Source organism: Aspergillus multicolor (assembly GCF_047715735.1).
Source record: "Aspergillus multicolor strain CBS 133.54 unplaced genomic scaffold BDW74scaffold_37, whole genome shotgun sequence".
Taxonomy (NCBI): Eukaryota; Fungi; Ascomycota; class Eurotiomycetes; order Eurotiales; family Aspergillaceae; genus Aspergillus; species Aspergillus multicolor.
In genome coordinates, this window is record NW_027395988.1 from 59,056 (window position 1) to 74,277 (window position 15,222).

The 15,222-nt window shown below is 51.5% G+C and overlaps 7 protein-coding genes across 7 annotated transcripts; 2 read left to right on the plus strand and 5 right to left on the minus strand.

Annotated features, from left to right (window-relative positions):
* Positions 1-394: 394 nt before the first annotated feature.
* Positions 395-2,707, minus strand: BDW74DRAFT_182607 (VHS domain protein; the record flags this gene model as incomplete). Its single annotated transcript, XM_073730303.1, has 8 exons — positions 395-595; positions 646-1,172; positions 1,219-1,588; positions 1,636-1,908; positions 1,958-2,251; positions 2,314-2,389; positions 2,487-2,574; positions 2,638-2,707. The coding sequence occupies 8 exons, from the start codon at positions 2,705-2,707 to the stop codon at positions 395-397; spliced, it is 1,899 nt and encodes a 632-aa protein (XP_073579246.1).
* BDW74DRAFT_93164 (ribosome biogenesis TSR3 family protein) lies at positions 2,638-4,452 on the plus strand. The gene is made up of 3 exons (XM_073734104.1): positions 2,638-3,264; positions 3,323-3,459; positions 3,509-4,452. The coding sequence occupies exons 1-3, from the start codon at positions 3,029-3,031 to the stop codon at positions 4,240-4,242; spliced, it is 1,107 nt and encodes a 368-aa protein (XP_073579247.1). The 5' UTR covers positions 2,638-3,028; the 3' UTR covers positions 4,243-4,452.
* On the minus strand, positions 4,420-6,217 carry BDW74DRAFT_93128 (Metacaspase-1). Its single transcript, XM_073734103.1, has 5 exons — positions 6,046-6,217; positions 5,845-5,980; positions 5,726-5,792; positions 4,685-5,674; positions 4,420-4,622 (listed from the first exon to the last, which is right to left on the minus strand). The coding sequence occupies exons 2-5, from the start codon at positions 5,974-5,976 to the stop codon at positions 4,597-4,599; spliced, it is 1,215 nt and encodes a 404-aa protein (XP_073579248.1). The 5' UTR covers positions 5,977-5,980; positions 6,046-6,217; the 3' UTR covers positions 4,420-4,596.
* Positions 6,218-6,794: 577 nt separating this feature from the next.
* Positions 6,795-9,369, minus strand: BDW74DRAFT_93200 (chaperonin-containing T-complex subunit CCT7). Its single transcript, XM_073734105.1, has 6 exons — positions 9,186-9,369; positions 8,926-9,092; positions 8,525-8,861; positions 8,082-8,454; positions 7,362-8,023; positions 6,795-7,307 (listed from the first exon to the last, which is right to left on the minus strand). Exons 1-6 carry the CDS (start codon positions 9,229-9,231, stop codon positions 7,201-7,203), a joined length of 1,692 nt encoding a protein of 563 aa, XP_073579249.1. The 5' UTR covers positions 9,232-9,369; the 3' UTR covers positions 6,795-7,200.
* Positions 9,370-9,567: 198 nt separating this feature from the next.
* BDW74DRAFT_161570 (uncharacterized protein) lies at positions 9,568-10,975 on the minus strand. The gene has a single exon (XM_073725810.1). It carries the CDS (start codon positions 10,694-10,696, stop codon positions 9,872-9,874), a length of 825 nt encoding a protein of 274 aa, XP_073579250.1. The 5' UTR covers positions 10,697-10,975; the 3' UTR covers positions 9,568-9,871.
* A 231-nt stretch (positions 10,976-11,206) lies between these two features.
* BDW74DRAFT_93257 (uncharacterized protein) lies at positions 11,207-14,331 on the plus strand. The gene is made up of 2 exons (XM_073734106.1): positions 11,207-11,482; positions 11,535-14,331. Exons 1-2 carry the CDS (start codon positions 11,293-11,295, stop codon positions 13,820-13,822), a joined length of 2,478 nt encoding a protein of 825 aa, XP_073579251.1. The 5' UTR covers positions 11,207-11,292; the 3' UTR covers positions 13,823-14,331.
* On the minus strand, positions 14,218-15,036 carry BDW74DRAFT_182612 (40S ribosomal protein eS26; the record flags this gene model as incomplete). The annotated part of the gene is made up of 4 exons (XM_073730304.1): positions 14,218-14,323; positions 14,395-14,497; positions 14,684-14,811; positions 15,014-15,036. 4 exons carry the CDS (start codon positions 15,034-15,036, stop codon positions 14,218-14,220), a joined length of 360 nt encoding a protein of 119 aa, XP_073579252.1.
* Between the last annotated feature and the right edge of the window lie 186 nt (positions 15,037-15,222).

Below are 15,222 nucleotides of genomic sequence, written 5' to 3' on the forward strand. Positions count from 1 at the left end.
ATCTGAGTAAGTGTGTACGTAGATATGGGTACGCACTCTTATCCCGCACCTATGGTTCATGGAGCGGCTTCAACCGATTTTCTCAAATCTACTACTTACAGTAAGTAACAATCACTCTTAGCGCTTACAGGACACGGCAGTACCCAAAAAATATCAGTTTTGGATATATAAGATCCCTCCAACAACCAATGACCCCCTCCCACACCCCATGTCGACCCAGGTCTAGAGCGTGGAAGGCGGATAAATTCACAAAATATAGACAAGAAGAGCGCTGCAGTGGACAGGCTAAACTGGGTAGGCAAGTAGGAGGTAGGGTGGTAGGTAGGCTGACACAAAAACTCAAGAAGGTAGACTAAGCTAGCTAAGTAAGAATGAACTACTCGAGGTAGCTGCTCTATGCAATTCCAAGTGCCGGAACCATCCCCTGCTCTTCCTTCGTCTCACTGCCGAGCCGGTACGAGATGCGGTACCGGATCTTGACCGAGTTGCCTTTGCCTATGTCGATTCCGTCGAGAAGCATCTCTTGTTGCACGCCATTTTGCTGGAGGGGGGCGATGTCGCGGCCGGATTGAGGGCGGAGGTGGAGCGTGTAAGCCTACTCGACTTGTCAGCAAGACCATTGGTTAACGTGGAAGTGAAACGTACCTTTTCAACTGCGACCTGGAAGTGGAGGTCACTCAGAGGTTGACTTGTTGCGTTTGAGAAGCTCGCGACAATATGAATCTGACGTTGTTGTTGGGGGTGTCGGCGGGCGACGAACTCAACCTTCAGTGACGAGTTCAGCACCTGCACGCGGTTGGTGCTCGGCAATGAACTACTTTGCGGTAAGGATGAGGCGAAGTCCCACTCATCGTCGTCTGCTGCCTTGGGCTTCTGCTCAGGTGCGGCGCCAGCTCCAGCGAGGTCAAGCAGGGATGACGATGCAGGTGGCCGAGGGCTTGCCGAGCTGGAAGGGAGCGGGCTGTTGTGTCGAGGGCTGGCAGATACTAAGGACGCGAATGGATCTACTGCGGGAGGTGGCGTTGCAGTGACTGGAGGTTGTGAAAATGCAGGAACAGGTGTCGAGGAATATGACGAAGGTTGAGTTGAACTTGAACCTAACGAGCCGAGAATATCATAGTTTGGTTGGGATGCGCTGGGGTTCTGGGGTATCTGGGGAACTGGAGGGTTCGCTTGATATTGTTAGTCAATGAATTAGGCGAGAACACATATACATACTCTGTCCTAACGATATTCCACCTGATGGAATCGGCTCGTCGATTGACAGCCCAAGCAAGTCATTCTCAAGAGAGCTGGATCCCTGTGCAGGCTGCTCTGCGCCATTGGAGCTAGGCTCTGGGTCGAAATCGATCAAAGACAGCTCGTTGTTGGCGTTCTTGGACACGCCCGTGGTAGTACCCAGTGTGCCCTTGGGGATTCTCGTCGCCGCCTCCCAGTCGCCGCCCTTCACAAGCTTGTATCGTTGGATCGTACGGTGTATGCTGTCATTGATCTCCAGTAGTTTGCGCACAGCTTCTGGGTCATCCGACTCCTCCTCGCACATCTTCTGTATCTTCGGATGCGCGCTTTGTAGGGCATTCGCAAGCTCCTATGTCGAGTTAGAAGGCTTTTTGGTTGGAGTCAATGCATATTTACCTCGAACACATCACCTTCCGCGATCCGATCACCCGGCGCCTGGCTCTGCAACATTTCTTCCAGAATCTTAGCCTTCTCCTGCACCTTGGCCACTTCCTCTGCCGCCTTGGCCCGGTAATCTGTCTTATGCCGAGTGTCAAATCCAGCCATGACCTTCATCAGCCGGTTCGCCTCTTGTAGATCTGCCGGCGTCCCCCTTCGAATCAGCTCCTGCAGCTTGGCTGACTGCGCCTCTCGTTCCTCTTCTTCCATTTCCTCCGCCGAGCGCAAATTCTGCGAACAGTCAATATGACTTCGACAACAACCATCAAGGCCAACGTACATCGCTAGGATTCAGAACAGCCGCATCCTCGCGTCGGATCTCCGGGAAGACATAGCCCTTGTACAGCAGTAGTCGATGCATATCACGAATATGTCCTAGATCATCCTTATACCGCGATGTCTGACAAATAGTCTGCCTCCACTCCTCAATTGACTCGAGAATCCGATGCTGGACCCTCGTGGCCCGCAAAGGCGGCCGCTCGGGGAAGCGACGAACCAATTCATTCAGAAACTCCTTCGTGCTGATCTGGAGATGGAAAGGGTATCCGCAATTTTTGACACAAATGTCCAAGAGCTACCGAAACCGGCTCCGTTAGCAATGCGCCGTGATGCGCTAGTCATGGAGATCGGTCTTACCGCCAATGCTAGTAACGAGACATTCTGGTTTCGCGAGTTGATGAAACGGACGATTTCCAACGCTGCTTCTCGAGGACTAGTATACACGAAGCGTCAGGAATGGGTTTGCAAAGGTTTCGCGCTGTAGCTTCGATCGGGGCGTTGCGACTCGGACCCGGAGGCGGAGTACTCACGCATTGCCTTTCTTGGAATTGACCAGATCCGCAACTTCGAGGTTCAGAGCGAGATTCGGTTCGTAGTGAGATAAGTCACAGGCGTTTCCTGTAAATTGAGCGAGCAAGTTAGTCTATGGGTACAGATGCGTGCCGTTAGACTGTAACGTACGAATGGCCCTTTGAAGAGGGGTGAAGCCCAGGTCAGCATAGGCACCACTAAAGCGGTCCCTAGCTGCCATCCGTGCTGAAGCGGCCTCCAGGGTGACGACGGGGGCCAGTGTAAAAGGTTAAAAAAACAAGAAATGCAAGTAGGAGATATGTCGCTCTTAAGAGCCGAGGCGATGGGCGTATCACTATCGGGCAGGGAAGTGGTGGACGTGGTGGAGTTGAGGACCGATGGGTCGCCGGCCGGGCAGTCTGGCGGCGACGGCGTTTAGCTCTAACTCCACGTGTTTGCTCATTTTCTTTGGCTAAGTCCGTCTTCTAATTAAGACCTTGTCAAATCTTTACGCTAACTTCTTTATCACCTTTATACCCCTTTTCTACCATCTCACATCACGATGGTCCGCCACAAGAAAGACAACTTCTCCCGCGGAGGCAAGAAATTCTCGAACCCCCGCCCACGCCCTGTACCCCGCGATGGGAACGATTCCGGCTCCGAAAGGCCTCCTTTCAGAGCCGCTTGCTGGGATCTCGGTCATTGCGATCCGAAGCGATGTTCAGGAAAGAGGCTGATGAACTTTGGTCTGATGCGAGAGTTGGCCATCGGGCAGAAGTTCCAGGGTGTGGTTGTCTCGTACGTCGCCTTACTCAAGAATGAAAGGGCGATCAGCGACTTACAGAACAACATGCAGGCCCAATGCGAAGAAAGTCGTTTCCCCCGCCGATAAAGAACTGCTAGAGCAATATGGTGCCGCCGTGGTAGAGTGTTCATGGGTGAGAGTTAAGGAAGTGCCCTGGTCGCGGATCGGAGGGAAATGCGAAAGACTCTGTAGGTCTTCTTTCTGCGCGCAAGAAATACACGGCGCTAATTCGGCTAGTACCCTACCTCATCGCAGCAAATACAGTCAACTACGGAAAGCCATGGCGATTGAATTGCGTCGAAGCTTTAGCGGCCTGCTTTTGCATCTGCGGTCACGAAGACTGGGCCCGAATCGTCTTAAAGCCCTTCCGATACGGCGAGGCCTTCCTCGAAATCAACGCGCAACTATTGAAGCGGTATGCGGCATGTGAATCGGAAATGGACGTCAAGCGGACAGAGGAGGAATGGCTTGCAAAAATCGAAAAAGAGTATGAAGAGAGTAGGGCAGGAGGTGCAGACGACATGTGGACCGTCGGCAACACGAACCGAAAACTGCAACCTGACTCAGAAGATGACGATGACGAGGATAGTGATAAGGATGGAGAGGAGGACAATGAAGACGACGAAGAGGAAGAAGAGAAGGACCCATACGCTATTTCTGACGACTCCGAGGACGAAGGTCAGATGGCCGCCATTCGCGCAAAGATCCTGAATTCGAAATCCTTCCAAAACCCATCAGTCCCTGATAAGGTGCAGCCAGAGAAAATTGAACGGCCAGATAACGGGCCACGAGAAGATTCAGATGCCATGTCAGGTACAGAAGGAAGTGACGACGAGGCTTTTGATAACATCATAAATGCCACGCCGGTCACTGATCGAACAGGCATCATAGCGGCATCAAGACACAAGTCACAAGACACATTCAGTGCCTCGTTTTCGAGGACCGTGGTCAACGCGCCTAGAAGGGGGTAGTTCTTCGGCAGAAAAGTTATGTTACTATTTGATAACGAATGAATGAATACATAAAATGGACAATTTTACTACTACATCCAACGCATAGTGGCTTGCTATTGGTATGATGAACTTGTATGCATGGCGTCCACAAATATAATCGTCCCTTAAATGATGCTGCCCAAGTGAAACCCATTTCCGTAATGATCGAACCACGCCATAATCATGAAACACAAAAAGTACGAGGCATCACATGCAAAAAGGGATATTTTAGGCAAAAGACTATGCATGAAAAAAGCAGAGCGCATGAGGTGCTGTTTATAAGTGAAAAAAAAAAAATGGAAATGGTAGAGCACATAGAACCACCCAAGTCCATCACATTACATAGAGTAGGTTCACATCTAGGAAATCCGTCAGAAAAGCCCTTGTACAAAAACATATCATCCAGGAACAGGGGACGTACCCAGCGGGTGACTGGAACTCAGCTGTGGTTTCTGTGAGTATTTGGTCGAAAGCTCATCTCGGATGCTGTTCAGCAACTGCACATAGCTTTGTTGGGGATTCTTGCGCATAGCAGTGATGAAGGCCCATGACATTGCACCAGTAGCCTGGCCTGCTATTTGGGCGTCTTGGCTGGTCTGAGAATCTTTGCTTCCTGACCACATGATAACATCTGCGGGGCTGGTTTTCGTCTGCTTGGTTCGCTCGTAAGCTTCATCGCCCTTGGTGGCTTTCTTCAGGAAACCGACGGCTGTCGACATCATACCACCCATATCACCACGCGCGTACGATGAAATGACGCCCAGTAAACCTTGACCTGCTTCTTTGGCGAGATTGGGTTCCTTAAGGATACCCTGGGTCGAGTAGATATATGGCAGATCCAAGGCAGATCCAGAGTGGCACGAGTCGAAGATGGCCGTCAGTCGTACGCCTGGTCGAAGCGGCTTCACCATGATCCGATGCATCTCATCGTCGACAATATGGCCCGCCACTCTGAAATCAACGGGGTAGATGACTTCATCGTATCCATCGTCTTCGTCGCCGTCCAAGTCGGGTGTCTGGCCACCGTGTCCGGAGTAGTGGAAGAAAAGAGAATCGTTTGGTTGCGCGTCCTTGACCAGCCAGTGCATGGCACGCAGGATATTCGCCTTCGTCGGCTGGCTCATCGGATTTTGTTGGTCGTCTGTCAAGAGCACCATGTCCTCCCGGGCGTAGCCAAAGTTTTGGTTAAGGTATGTAGACATGTTCTTCACATCGTTAATACATCCCCGCAGCTGACCTTTCTGGCCGAAATAGTTGATACCGATTAAAAGAGCCTTTCTCTTTCCCGTGCAGCGAGAGTACTGGAAGCTATAACCTTGTGGCGCGCCGTGACCAAAGGCTTGGGGTTGGGAAGGCGGAGCAGCAGGGCCCCCATGAGAGGACGGGTAATGGTTTTGCTGGTACGAGGGCTCTGAGACAGTGTCAGCAGAATGTTCAGGTGCTGGTCAATCATTTCACGCACGTCGTCCATGGTACATCTGGCCGCCATTAGGAGGAGCAGGCGAGGGCGGATAGCCCGATTGGGTTTGCTATATGGCAAAGTCAATTAACAGCATAATGAATGTCTGACTGACAACATACACTGTATCCATGACTCGGAGGATATGGTTGAGGTGACGGGTGGCCGTATTGCGGGTAAGGGTTCTGCTGCTGGCGGTAGTCCTGGCCGGGATAGCCGCCGCCGTAAGACGGTTGTTGATGGTGGTGATGCATTTGCCTGTGGGGTGGAGAAAGAACCTCGGTCAGTCAAATGTCCGATTTGCAGTCGATAGAGGAGCGCACTACACGAGAATACTGAAAGAGCAAGGAAATTGCAGGTAGGCAAGAAAATAAGCAAGGTGGGAAGGTTGGCCAGTCTTACTGATATGGGGGCGGGGAAGGCTGGTAGTTTTGAGGAGGATACTGTTGCTGTGGCGGGGGGTATCCGGGCGCGCCGGAATAAGGAGGGTAGTAGGACATCTTGTCTAGTCAGACGGGGAGACCGGTCACCGGCGAAACCACTCGAAACAGATTCAGACAAATAGGAGCGGCAGGGCTGAAGGCCGGGCTGGTCGAATGCAGATGGAGATGGTGGTGAGGGAGAGCGGGAGAAAAGATGCAGCCTAAGATCAGGTGGGGAAAGCATCCGCTATGGATTGGATCCAGCCGATGCCAGTCGGTTACACTTACAGGGCAGACCTGTCAACAATCCATCAACAAACCGGCATCGCCGACGCATCAGCCAGCCGAGATTTGCTAGTGTCATCTTGTAATGTCCCAGCTAGTCCAATCGGCTGCTGGAAGCTTGGGTTCGAGCCCAAGCCGTCGGAATTCGATCATGCTGGTTTGTTCTTGAACTTTTCCCTGCACTTGGCAGCTGCGCCTAACTTTCAAGGATGTTTCAGTGCTTTTTAGCCTTATGTGGACCGTCCCGCACACGTGAGGCCCGAGAATGAGATCCGGACGCTTGGATCATTTGATTTGACATCATACTCCGTACAAAGTCCCCATTCTCAAGTAGTGACCAGGTCAGTTTGTTGAAGCTATGAAGATAGAAGAATGGGGTCTAGGCTCTCGGCAATGTCGACATAGCAAGAATGCGCTAGTCAGCAGTTCTCAAGAGTCTACATCGGGAGCTCGACATATTTTACAGCCACACTTTATGCATGTTATGCAGCGCTGATCAATCAAAACTATCCAAGTCAGGCCCATCGATTGCGCAGGGGCTCATGCGTCAATATTCCGAGGCTAGTGGGTATGATAGTATGGCTGAGAGGTTTAAGATCCCAAATTACGTAGCTCAGGTGAGTCGCGCTGAAAAGTCCTGAGTATTAATGGTGAGATTGAGGGCGATATGCAGCGACATGCTATTCTAAGTATCCATCGGAGTATTTTCATCTTTTTTGCGCCGATGGCGGGACTTTATTTTGTTCCTCCGCCATAACGTTACTAGCATATCTATCGTCTCGGCATACCACGGCCTCGGCCTCCACCAAGAGCCCGTTGTGCGGCTCCTGGGGGCAGACCGCGCGTAGGTGCCTGGGCTTGGGCGGATTCTTGGTTCTCTGTTCCAAATATCAGCCACAATTCGTCGAGCTTTCAAACATATCAGGACTTACTGATGGTCTCGTCAACGCTCAGAATAAGACAAGCAGCTTCCACGGCTGCTTGAATAGCATTAACCTTGACCAAGCTAGGTTCCCAAACAAAGGCCGCCATGTTGTCCCGGACGCCCTCATTGTCAAAGTCCACACCTGCCCAAGTGTTGCCCTTGTAGTGCTCCACCCGCAGGCGGTTAAGAATGTCCGTGGCGTCGAAGCCTGCATTGTCGCACAGCTGTCGGGGAATAACCTCCAGAGCCTTGGCAAACGCCTTGACAACGGCTTGCTGCTTGTATGGGACGTTTCGGTCGGCATACCGATGGAGGTAGCCGGAGAGCTCCAGTTCGGTGGCACCGCCACCCGCAACAATGGTTGTGTTGCGCAGCGCACGCTTGACAATCATGATGGCGTCGTGCAGACTTCGTTCGACTTCAGCAATGAACTGCTCAGCTCCACCACGCAGCACGAGTGTGCAAGTCTTCGCCTTGGGGCACTCGGAAAATAGGTTGTAACGTTCTCCACCAATCTGGCGCTCCTCAAACGAGCCGCAGGTACCCAAGTGACGGTCCTGGATATCGCTGCACGTAGATTGAACGGCGGCACCGGTCGCTTGGCACACACGGTCCATGTCATCTGACGCAACACGACCGGCACAGAAGACGTCGCGGTCCGCAAAGTATCTATAAAGAGCGAGCTGTTAGAAAGTGAGAAGCCCATGCATAGCAACGGTAGACGTACTGTGTAGCCAAGTCGCCGATAGGCAGTTTGCTGAGAACAACCTTGGCACCTGATTTGTAGATAGCCTCGAGCTTGTTGTAAATGATCTGCCATTCCGCATCGACGATAGCCTGGTACTCGGACACTTGCTCAACCCGGACCTCGGCGTTATCCTTCTCGCTCTTCAACTCCAACTCTACGTTCAAACACACGATCTTCGGGTCCTTGAAGGACTTGGGCTGTTGTTCGAAACCGGCGTAGGAGAAGGTCTTCTTGAACGCCACACCGTTAACAAAGAGAGAGTCCTGGAGACCACCACCAGTGACCTTCTTGACACCGATCAGCTTCTCGTTCAGGTCGTCCTGGTCGAGCGACAGAACCGCATCCACGACCACTAGGAGAGATAGCAGTTAGCTTACACCGAGTCCCATCGCGCTCGGGTCTCTTCTGCCAGGGGCGCTTACTTTTCGTGAAGAAGTCCGAGTTCCGCTTGATAAGCTTGCTGTTCATAGCGGTTCCAGCCAGCCTCCGCAAGGTCTCAACTTTCTTCTCTTCGCTTCCAGCAGAGTCGATCATATCCACCGCAATCTCCTTTACTTTGTTGACAGCCATCGCACTCGCGGTTCGGAGACCCTTGACAATGGTTTGTGCGCTCACACCCTGCTCGACCAGCTCTCGAACCTCTTTGAGGATCTCACCCGCAAGGACAACCACTGACGTTGTTCCATCTCCAACTTCGGCATCTTGGGAGCGAGCGATATCGGTAAGGATCCTGGCGGCCGGGTGCACAATGTCCAAGAGCTAGAAAAAAAGACTCATCAGCAAGCTGTGTCTATATCTTCTACCCAGACAATAACGAGCGAACCTTCATAACCGTAGCACCATCGTTTGTGATTGTCTGCTTTCCGTTGTTATCGACCAGTAACAGATCACCTCCGTACGGGCCGAGAGTGCTCTTCACTGTGGACTGGACTGCCACGCAGGCATTGATGTTGGAAAGGATCTGGCCCCTTCCTTGGGACGCATCGGTACCTGTGAAATGACAGAAAAGGGCACGGGTCAGCGTTGGCGATCAACCTCAACACACACTGGCGAAGAGGGGTTCAAATTGCGGGCGGAACCCACCCTCTCTGAGGACAACAATCGTGGGAGTCTGGCCGGCGAAGGCCATGATGGTATATTTAGTGCGAAGAATAACAAGTAGTAAGAGATGAATAGTTGTGCAAAACTAAGATAGGGGCCAGCAGGAGACGGGGTGATAGAGCGGTCCGTCCGAATGCTCTCGACCAAAATTTCCCCGAGCTTCTCATTTCATCGCTCTCCAGCACTGAGGCGGTGACCAATCACGCCGCGCCCCGCAACCCTACTCTAGACTGTAGAACTATAAGTCCAGCTTCGTTGAAGCATATGGTAGACCTCACTAAAGAGCTTTATCTCAGGATCTGTAGAGGAGGAATGACATGTTTCTGGGTTCATAGTAAGTGTGCGTAGTCACTCTTAATCTTTGTTTTTCCCCAAGCATACGACATGCGGTAATGCCTTCGCGTCCCGTTAGATATATATCAGCGTCGTCGCCTACTACATTGAACTTGGAGATATCTTAAAATTGCTTTATATTTGCAATGCCGGTTTCTATTGCAGGATCCTGAATAAAACAGATTATATACCGAAAATAACTGACATGGCTAATAAAACCCAAAATGCCCGTTTCCCAAACACCTCGCTCGCTGTATCGTCGCATCTCAATCATAAAGTCCAACAAATATAAAGATAAGAAACAAGGCCGTATATATGAAGGGCGCTCAACCTGACTAGTATGATAGATACATACGCGGTTGAGCAAACAGTCCATTTTGAGATTCGATTAATTTTGGTGGGGGATGGCCTTGAAGTGCTTCAGCAGCTACTCGCCATCGTCGCCAGCAATTTGTCGATGGGTGGTAAGTATCTCCGCAGAAATCGCAGCGCGTAGTCACTGGCTTTGGCTGAAGGTCGTTCCGACTGTATCTCGGGGGTTGGCTGTAACTGCGACGTGCTTTCCCCTTTTGCTCTTCATCTCGGCGCATCTGTTGGATGACAAAGTCATTGATCTCCTCTTGACTGGGGCGTTTCATATGACTGCGAGCATTGTGGCTGGGAGGGTGGCTCATCTGGCTGAGGCGCCGTGATTCGCGCTGGTTGCGCATCTCCTGGACCACAAAGGCATTGATGTCCTCCTGCGTAAGTGACCGAGGTGTCTGTGGTACCGCGGACTGGACAAAGGAAACCCTCCGCTGCGAACCAACTTTCCGCTTAGTCCGCTGTTGTTGTAGTAGCAACCGTTCCTGCTTGAGCGCTAGATCCGCGAGCTCTCGAAACGTCATGCAATCGGTGAGGTTGGAAGCGTTGATTCGGCTATCCCGCAGCATCGTCATAGCCCATTCCTTCCATTCGGGACGTGACTTTAGCTTGGTGAGGAAATGTAGATTGATTTGTGAGTCTGGTATCCGAATATCCTCGTCAACCACGTATAGCCCCTCGCGGACTGCATCTATGAGGGCAATGAAATCGGCAACGAAATGCGGTTGCTTTGGGTCAATGTCAAGAAACTCATCGATTTGGTGCAGTAGGCGGACGTTGCGATGCCAGGCATCCATTGTGCTATGCTCTTGAGTAAGATGAAGTCGTAAATCGTTAGAAGCGAGTCGTAGGATACGGAGTAAACGCTTTATGTATTTTCTCTTTTCTGCTCCTTCCCACCTAGGCACCAGGGGTTAAAGGCCCCTTTGAGGCGCTTAACTTTCTAGCATGCGCTTAGCATGACGTCAAGTGGGCTGTAATCTGGCCGTAATACAGCGGTATCTATGCTTATCGAGCATCATGTTGCCGTATCATAAGCGTACTGCACCAACACCAAAGTGAACCCATCAATTCCATATTTCTTCAGGGGATTTAACTGAGTCAGGTGCCCTATGATCCCCCGATCTCCTGAGGTGTCTTGGAGATCACACTTTGAAGGTTCGATACTTGGTGCCACTCGCAATTTGCGAAAAGTGCACTAAATACGCTACGGGGCGCTAGATGGCAGTATCTAGTGGCAGTGCCCCGGTGAGCACTTGGGCCCTCTGAGTGCCATCTTCGCGCCTATTCACTCATCTTCGCTCAACAAGCTCATCACTGTCTTCGAAGGACTAAGACGATGGTCATCTTTGCTGCTGCAGCATTTTAAGAAGCTATATTCCAAGTCAGGCTGATGGAGACTGTTCCTCCGAGCTACTCAGCAGCCACGACCAGAGACGCTTTGTCCATAATAGCCCAGTATGTCCCCTCGAGTGACCTCTGCGCTGTGACTCTGGTTTGTCGAAGATGGCACACGGTATTCATGCCGTTTTTATGGGGAAACCCAGCATCTCACTTCGGAAAGGAAAATGATGAAGTCTACGGTAATCACACTCTAACAATCCGTGAACCTGGGTATATTGATACGTGCGGCAGTCGCTTTGACGAGGTTCAGAAGGACCCTCAAGTATGCCCGTCTTGAGACACGGCTGCTCACCCACACTCTTCATATGCCCCCAGCGCTCTCGGAAATCTATGGGGGCCCGCATAATTCATGGCTGCGCGAAATCTTCGAATATATGCCATGCCTGCAGTCCTTGATAGTATCCGAGCTACCTTTCTTTGATCACAGTGCCATGATGGCCCTAAGGGGCGCTGCATCAAATGGAGCGTCTACGCGAACATACAATACCCGCCTTCTCATAGCGGAGCGCGAGCCCAATACAACGTCCCAGGGCATAGCGGAGACGTTGCTACGCTTTCCTGAGCTAATATATCTCGATTTGTCATATACTACATCTGCAAAGGATCAGACCGTCTTATCTGCATTATCTCAACTGGAGCGTCTGCAGGTGCTCAAGTTACGGGGAATTGGATTGAAGGATGTCGATGCAGCGTTTCTGGCCAATGCTATTGGGCAAAGGGTTCGGCTTCTTGACCTACGGGACAACAAGCTAACTGATATGGCCCTCCAGCCATTGCTTCATGCCTCCTTTCTGCCGCCCAGCGATGGTATAAATGCACACGGTCAACGCAGCCGTACACTAACCACCTCAAGCACTCGTAGCCACACCTTCATTCAGAGTCCACATTTTCTTCGCTCACCGGGCCTGGACGAAAAATTTCAGGAGGCATTGACACGTCTTCTGACAGGCCGATCTTGGGTGGAAGATCTACTGAATGTGGGGATTACACACCTTTACCTCGCAGGCAACCAGTTCACCGTTGACGGAGCAGCGAGTCTCCTAGCCACATCTCGACTACATGTGCTCGACATAGGGACTCTTGATAGAGCGCAAGATGTCAGTGGAAGCCAGCTCAATGCACAACGCCGGACCAGTTCCGGCTCTGAACAGCTGATACCCATTCTGGGCACTGTTGCGAGAGACAACTTGACTTATCTCAGAGCACATCACACCATTTGCACCTCTATTGCACCGAAGGGAAGCCCAGTATCATGGGATGATCTCCTCCCAGAGCTCTCAGGTGGAAGTGGGACGGCAGGTTTCAGTGAGCTAGAAACTCATGACACCCAATTGCATGAACTTCCTGCAGACACTACTCCTGTATTCGAGCTTGCAGGAAGTATTCCACGTCCCCAGCCGTCCAACAGCTTGCGCAACAACGAGGAGTATCGAAACGGCATAGAGCATACCGATGAGCGTCCAATGGCTCCGAGACGGGGCTCTGCCTTTGCGCCTGAAGTGTTGATTCCCAATGAAAGCGACCCATCGACGTTGATTAGCCCTTCAGACACTTACACTACACTCTCAAGTTCACCTGTCCCGAGATATAGTTCGCCGCTCTCCATGGAAGATCCACGAGCTAGAAAGATTCAAGAGTTACTCGCAAAGCGACCAAAGTCTCAGCCTCGGCGGAAGGGAAGGGAAAGCTACGTCGATTATCTCCATCCTTTCCATATTCCTCACCTCGAAGTTCTCGTCCTCACAGATGTACCGTCCCACGTCCCTGCCACATCACCCATCCTGGAGTCGTTGATTCAGTTCATAACCGCTTGCTCTAACGAAGCACTACTGGCAACGCTGCAAGCAGGGTCCGATTACTCCCTACCACCCGGGAAAGATCGAGAAAAGGCCGAGCAGGAACGAGCAAAGTCCCTCTTTGGCTTGCGCCAGCTAGTCCTCGAAATAACACCAGTAACCAACTCTCTTCGACCCGTCAAGTCGACCGCCTGGAAACCCATTAGCTCTCAACTAGGGCACCAGAAATCGGCGACGGGCGATTGGGAGCTTGAACGCCTGTGGTCTGCGGCTTCCGATGACTTTAGCTTCTTTGGAGAGACTGAATGCGGGATTCCAACAGAGGATAATGCTCTCTTGCCAGACGCCAATAATCCTTCGTCTATGTCGGCACCCTCAGTACCAATAGTGGATCTTGTCTCTGAACTAGCTGCTTTCCGGCGGAGAAAGAAGTTAGAGTACGCGCAGGCTGTGCGCCATACTGCTCAGAGAAGAAGCACCAACGATACCCTGTCTCCCCAGTCTCCGTCTCGTTATCCAGCTGGGTCGACTGGTCGGTTATCCCCGTCTTCAAGTGTTAGGGCATTGAGTCCCGTGCCTGGTCTTCGTTTATCTATTGCTCGTCATGTTGAAGGGCACTGGAAGGGAGAAGTTAAGATTGTTCGGAATGCGACTCCGAAGGGGCGAAGTGGGTGGGTGGATCTTTATGGGAACTATTTTGAGAAAGGGTATCTATATCCATAATTGATTATGGTAGCATGACGCGGCGATGCCTGTGTACGATACAAGATAGCCAGGAACTGCATCACACATGTATATATTGTCCCAAGCAGTTTGGACAACTCTGTTGTCGCGAATGCATGCTACTGGTCCTTGCCGTTGTCTCTTCACTGGCTTGATAGGCATCCTGTGGCCCGCCCTGATTCGCATCCACAATACCAGAAGCAATGCGTCATAATTTATCTTCATTTTTGGTATCTTATGAAGTTTGATGCTTCGAGACCATTAAGCCTTTTTTTCAACCCCGAGCTGAAACCCGTTCATTCCATTTGCACCGAGTAAGAAGAGTCTGTTCACAACAAAAAGGGAAAAGTAACATTCGTGTCGTTTAAACTAATTCCATTTTTCCTGCGACCTCCTTACATAGCCTTAGCGGCCTGGGGAGGGTTCAGCTTCTTGCCGTCCTTGTTGTACCTGATGCGAGGGGGAGGGGCACGGTTGCGACGACCTTCCCGGGAGCGGACACTGTTCGAGAAAAGATTAGCACCAGTTATGCTGCCGGTATCGGATTGAAATTATCGACATGGGTGGCGTACCGAACGATCTTGCCGTGGATAGCGCAGGAGACGCAGTACTGCAGCTTGAGGTACATCTTGGGGACGGCGTAGTCGGTGAAGACGGAGGCGTCGGAGATATCACCTATAGAGCGAAAGGTCCAGGTCAGCCTCTATTGCGGTGGTGGTTTCAGTTCCCTCCGACCCGGGCGTGCGTGTTGTCATGGGTATTTTATGCCGATTCCAGGTTCCAATCACGTAGTCCATCTCTTTTCGTACAACACGGCGCGACGGATCGGAGGTTCATTCGGTGGCGACGGGGTCAACGTACGGATGGCAGCAGACTCAACCATGTTGCGGATGGTGAATCGCTTGATGGCCTTGTCCTTGGGAACGCAGCGAGCGCAGTTGGAGCAGCGCACGGGCTTAACGTGGCCGCGGCCGTTCTTGTTGCGACCGCTGTAAAATTGTTAGTTCCTGATATTTCCCATATTGTTGGCCCTCCAATCTCTTTTCTCTCATTCCCGATCGTTGTGACATGGTGTCAAGACCTCTTTCCAAGGCGTGTGTATAGCGGTCGTCCATCGGCGCCACATTCGAGGTCGGGAAGTCGATAGAGAGTCCAAAGTTCGTGCCAGGTAGGAAAGGGTTGCGGTCTTACTTGTTCGCCCTCTTCTTGACCATTTTGACGGATTTCTCTAAATAGCGGGTTAGAGAATGTAAAATCAAAAAGTAGGGGTTGAAGGAAAGGTCGTCGCGTACTTGGGTGTCGGGGTTGGTTGTCGTTAAGGCTCCAGGCTCCGAACGCTCACTCTCGCGGGATGGATAGGATATGTCAGTGTGTGTGGAAGCCCTATTTCCTAAGCGAGC

What these genes read in the sequence shown, in the direction of transcription:
- BDW74DRAFT_93164 (XM_073734104.1), top strand. Translation starts at nt 3,029, where the DNA reads ATGGTCCGCCACAAGAAAGACAACTTCTCCCGCGGAGGCAAGAAATTC. An exon ending in TTCCAGGGTGTGGTTGTCTC is followed by an intron (nt 3,265 to 3,322) that starts GTACGTCGCCTT and finishes AACAACATGCAG; the next exon opens with GCCCAATGCGAAGAAAGTCG. An exon ending in AGGGAAATGCGAAAGACTCT is followed by an intron (nt 3,460 to 3,508) that starts GTAGGTCTTCTT and finishes TAATTCGGCTAG; the next exon opens with TACCCTACCTCATCGCAGCA.
- BDW74DRAFT_93128 (XM_073734103.1), bottom strand. Translation starts at nt 5,976, where the DNA reads ATGCATCACCACCATCAACAACCGTCTTACGGCGGCGGCTATCCCGGC. An exon ending in CCAGATGTACCATGGACGAC is followed by an intron (nt 5,675 to 5,725) that starts GTGCGTGAAATG and finishes ACACTGTCTCAG; the next exon opens with AGCCCTCGTACCAGCAAAAC. An exon ending in GAGTTCCAGTCACCCGCTGG is followed by an intron (nt 4,623 to 4,684) that starts GTACGTCCCCTG and finishes CGGATTTCCTAG; the next exon opens with ATGTGAACCTACTCTATGTA.
- BDW74DRAFT_93200 (XM_073734105.1), bottom strand. Translation starts at nt 9,231, where the DNA reads ATGGCCTTCGCCGGCCAGACTCCCACGATTGTTGTCCTCAGAGAGG. An exon ending in GATTGTTGTCCTCAGAGAGG is followed by an intron (nt 9,093 to 9,185) that starts GTGGGTTCCGCC and finishes GTCATTTCACAG; the next exon opens with GTACCGATGCGTCCCAAGGA. An exon ending in ATCGGCGACTTGGCTACACA is followed by an intron (nt 8,024 to 8,081) that starts GTACGTCTACCG and finishes CGCTCTTTATAG; the next exon opens with ATACTTTGCGGACCGCGACG.
- BDW74DRAFT_161570 (XM_073725810.1), bottom strand. Translation starts at nt 10,696, where the DNA reads ATGGATGCCTGGCATCGCAACGTCCGCCTACTGCACCAAATCGATGAG.
- BDW74DRAFT_93257 (XM_073734106.1), top strand. Translation starts at nt 11,293, where the DNA reads ATGGAGACTGTTCCTCCGAGCTACTCAGCAGCCACGACCAGAGACGCT. An exon ending in GGAAAATGATGAAGTCTACG is followed by an intron (nt 11,483 to 11,534) that starts GTAATCACACTC and finishes TACGTGCGGCAG; the next exon opens with TCGCTTTGACGAGGTTCAGA.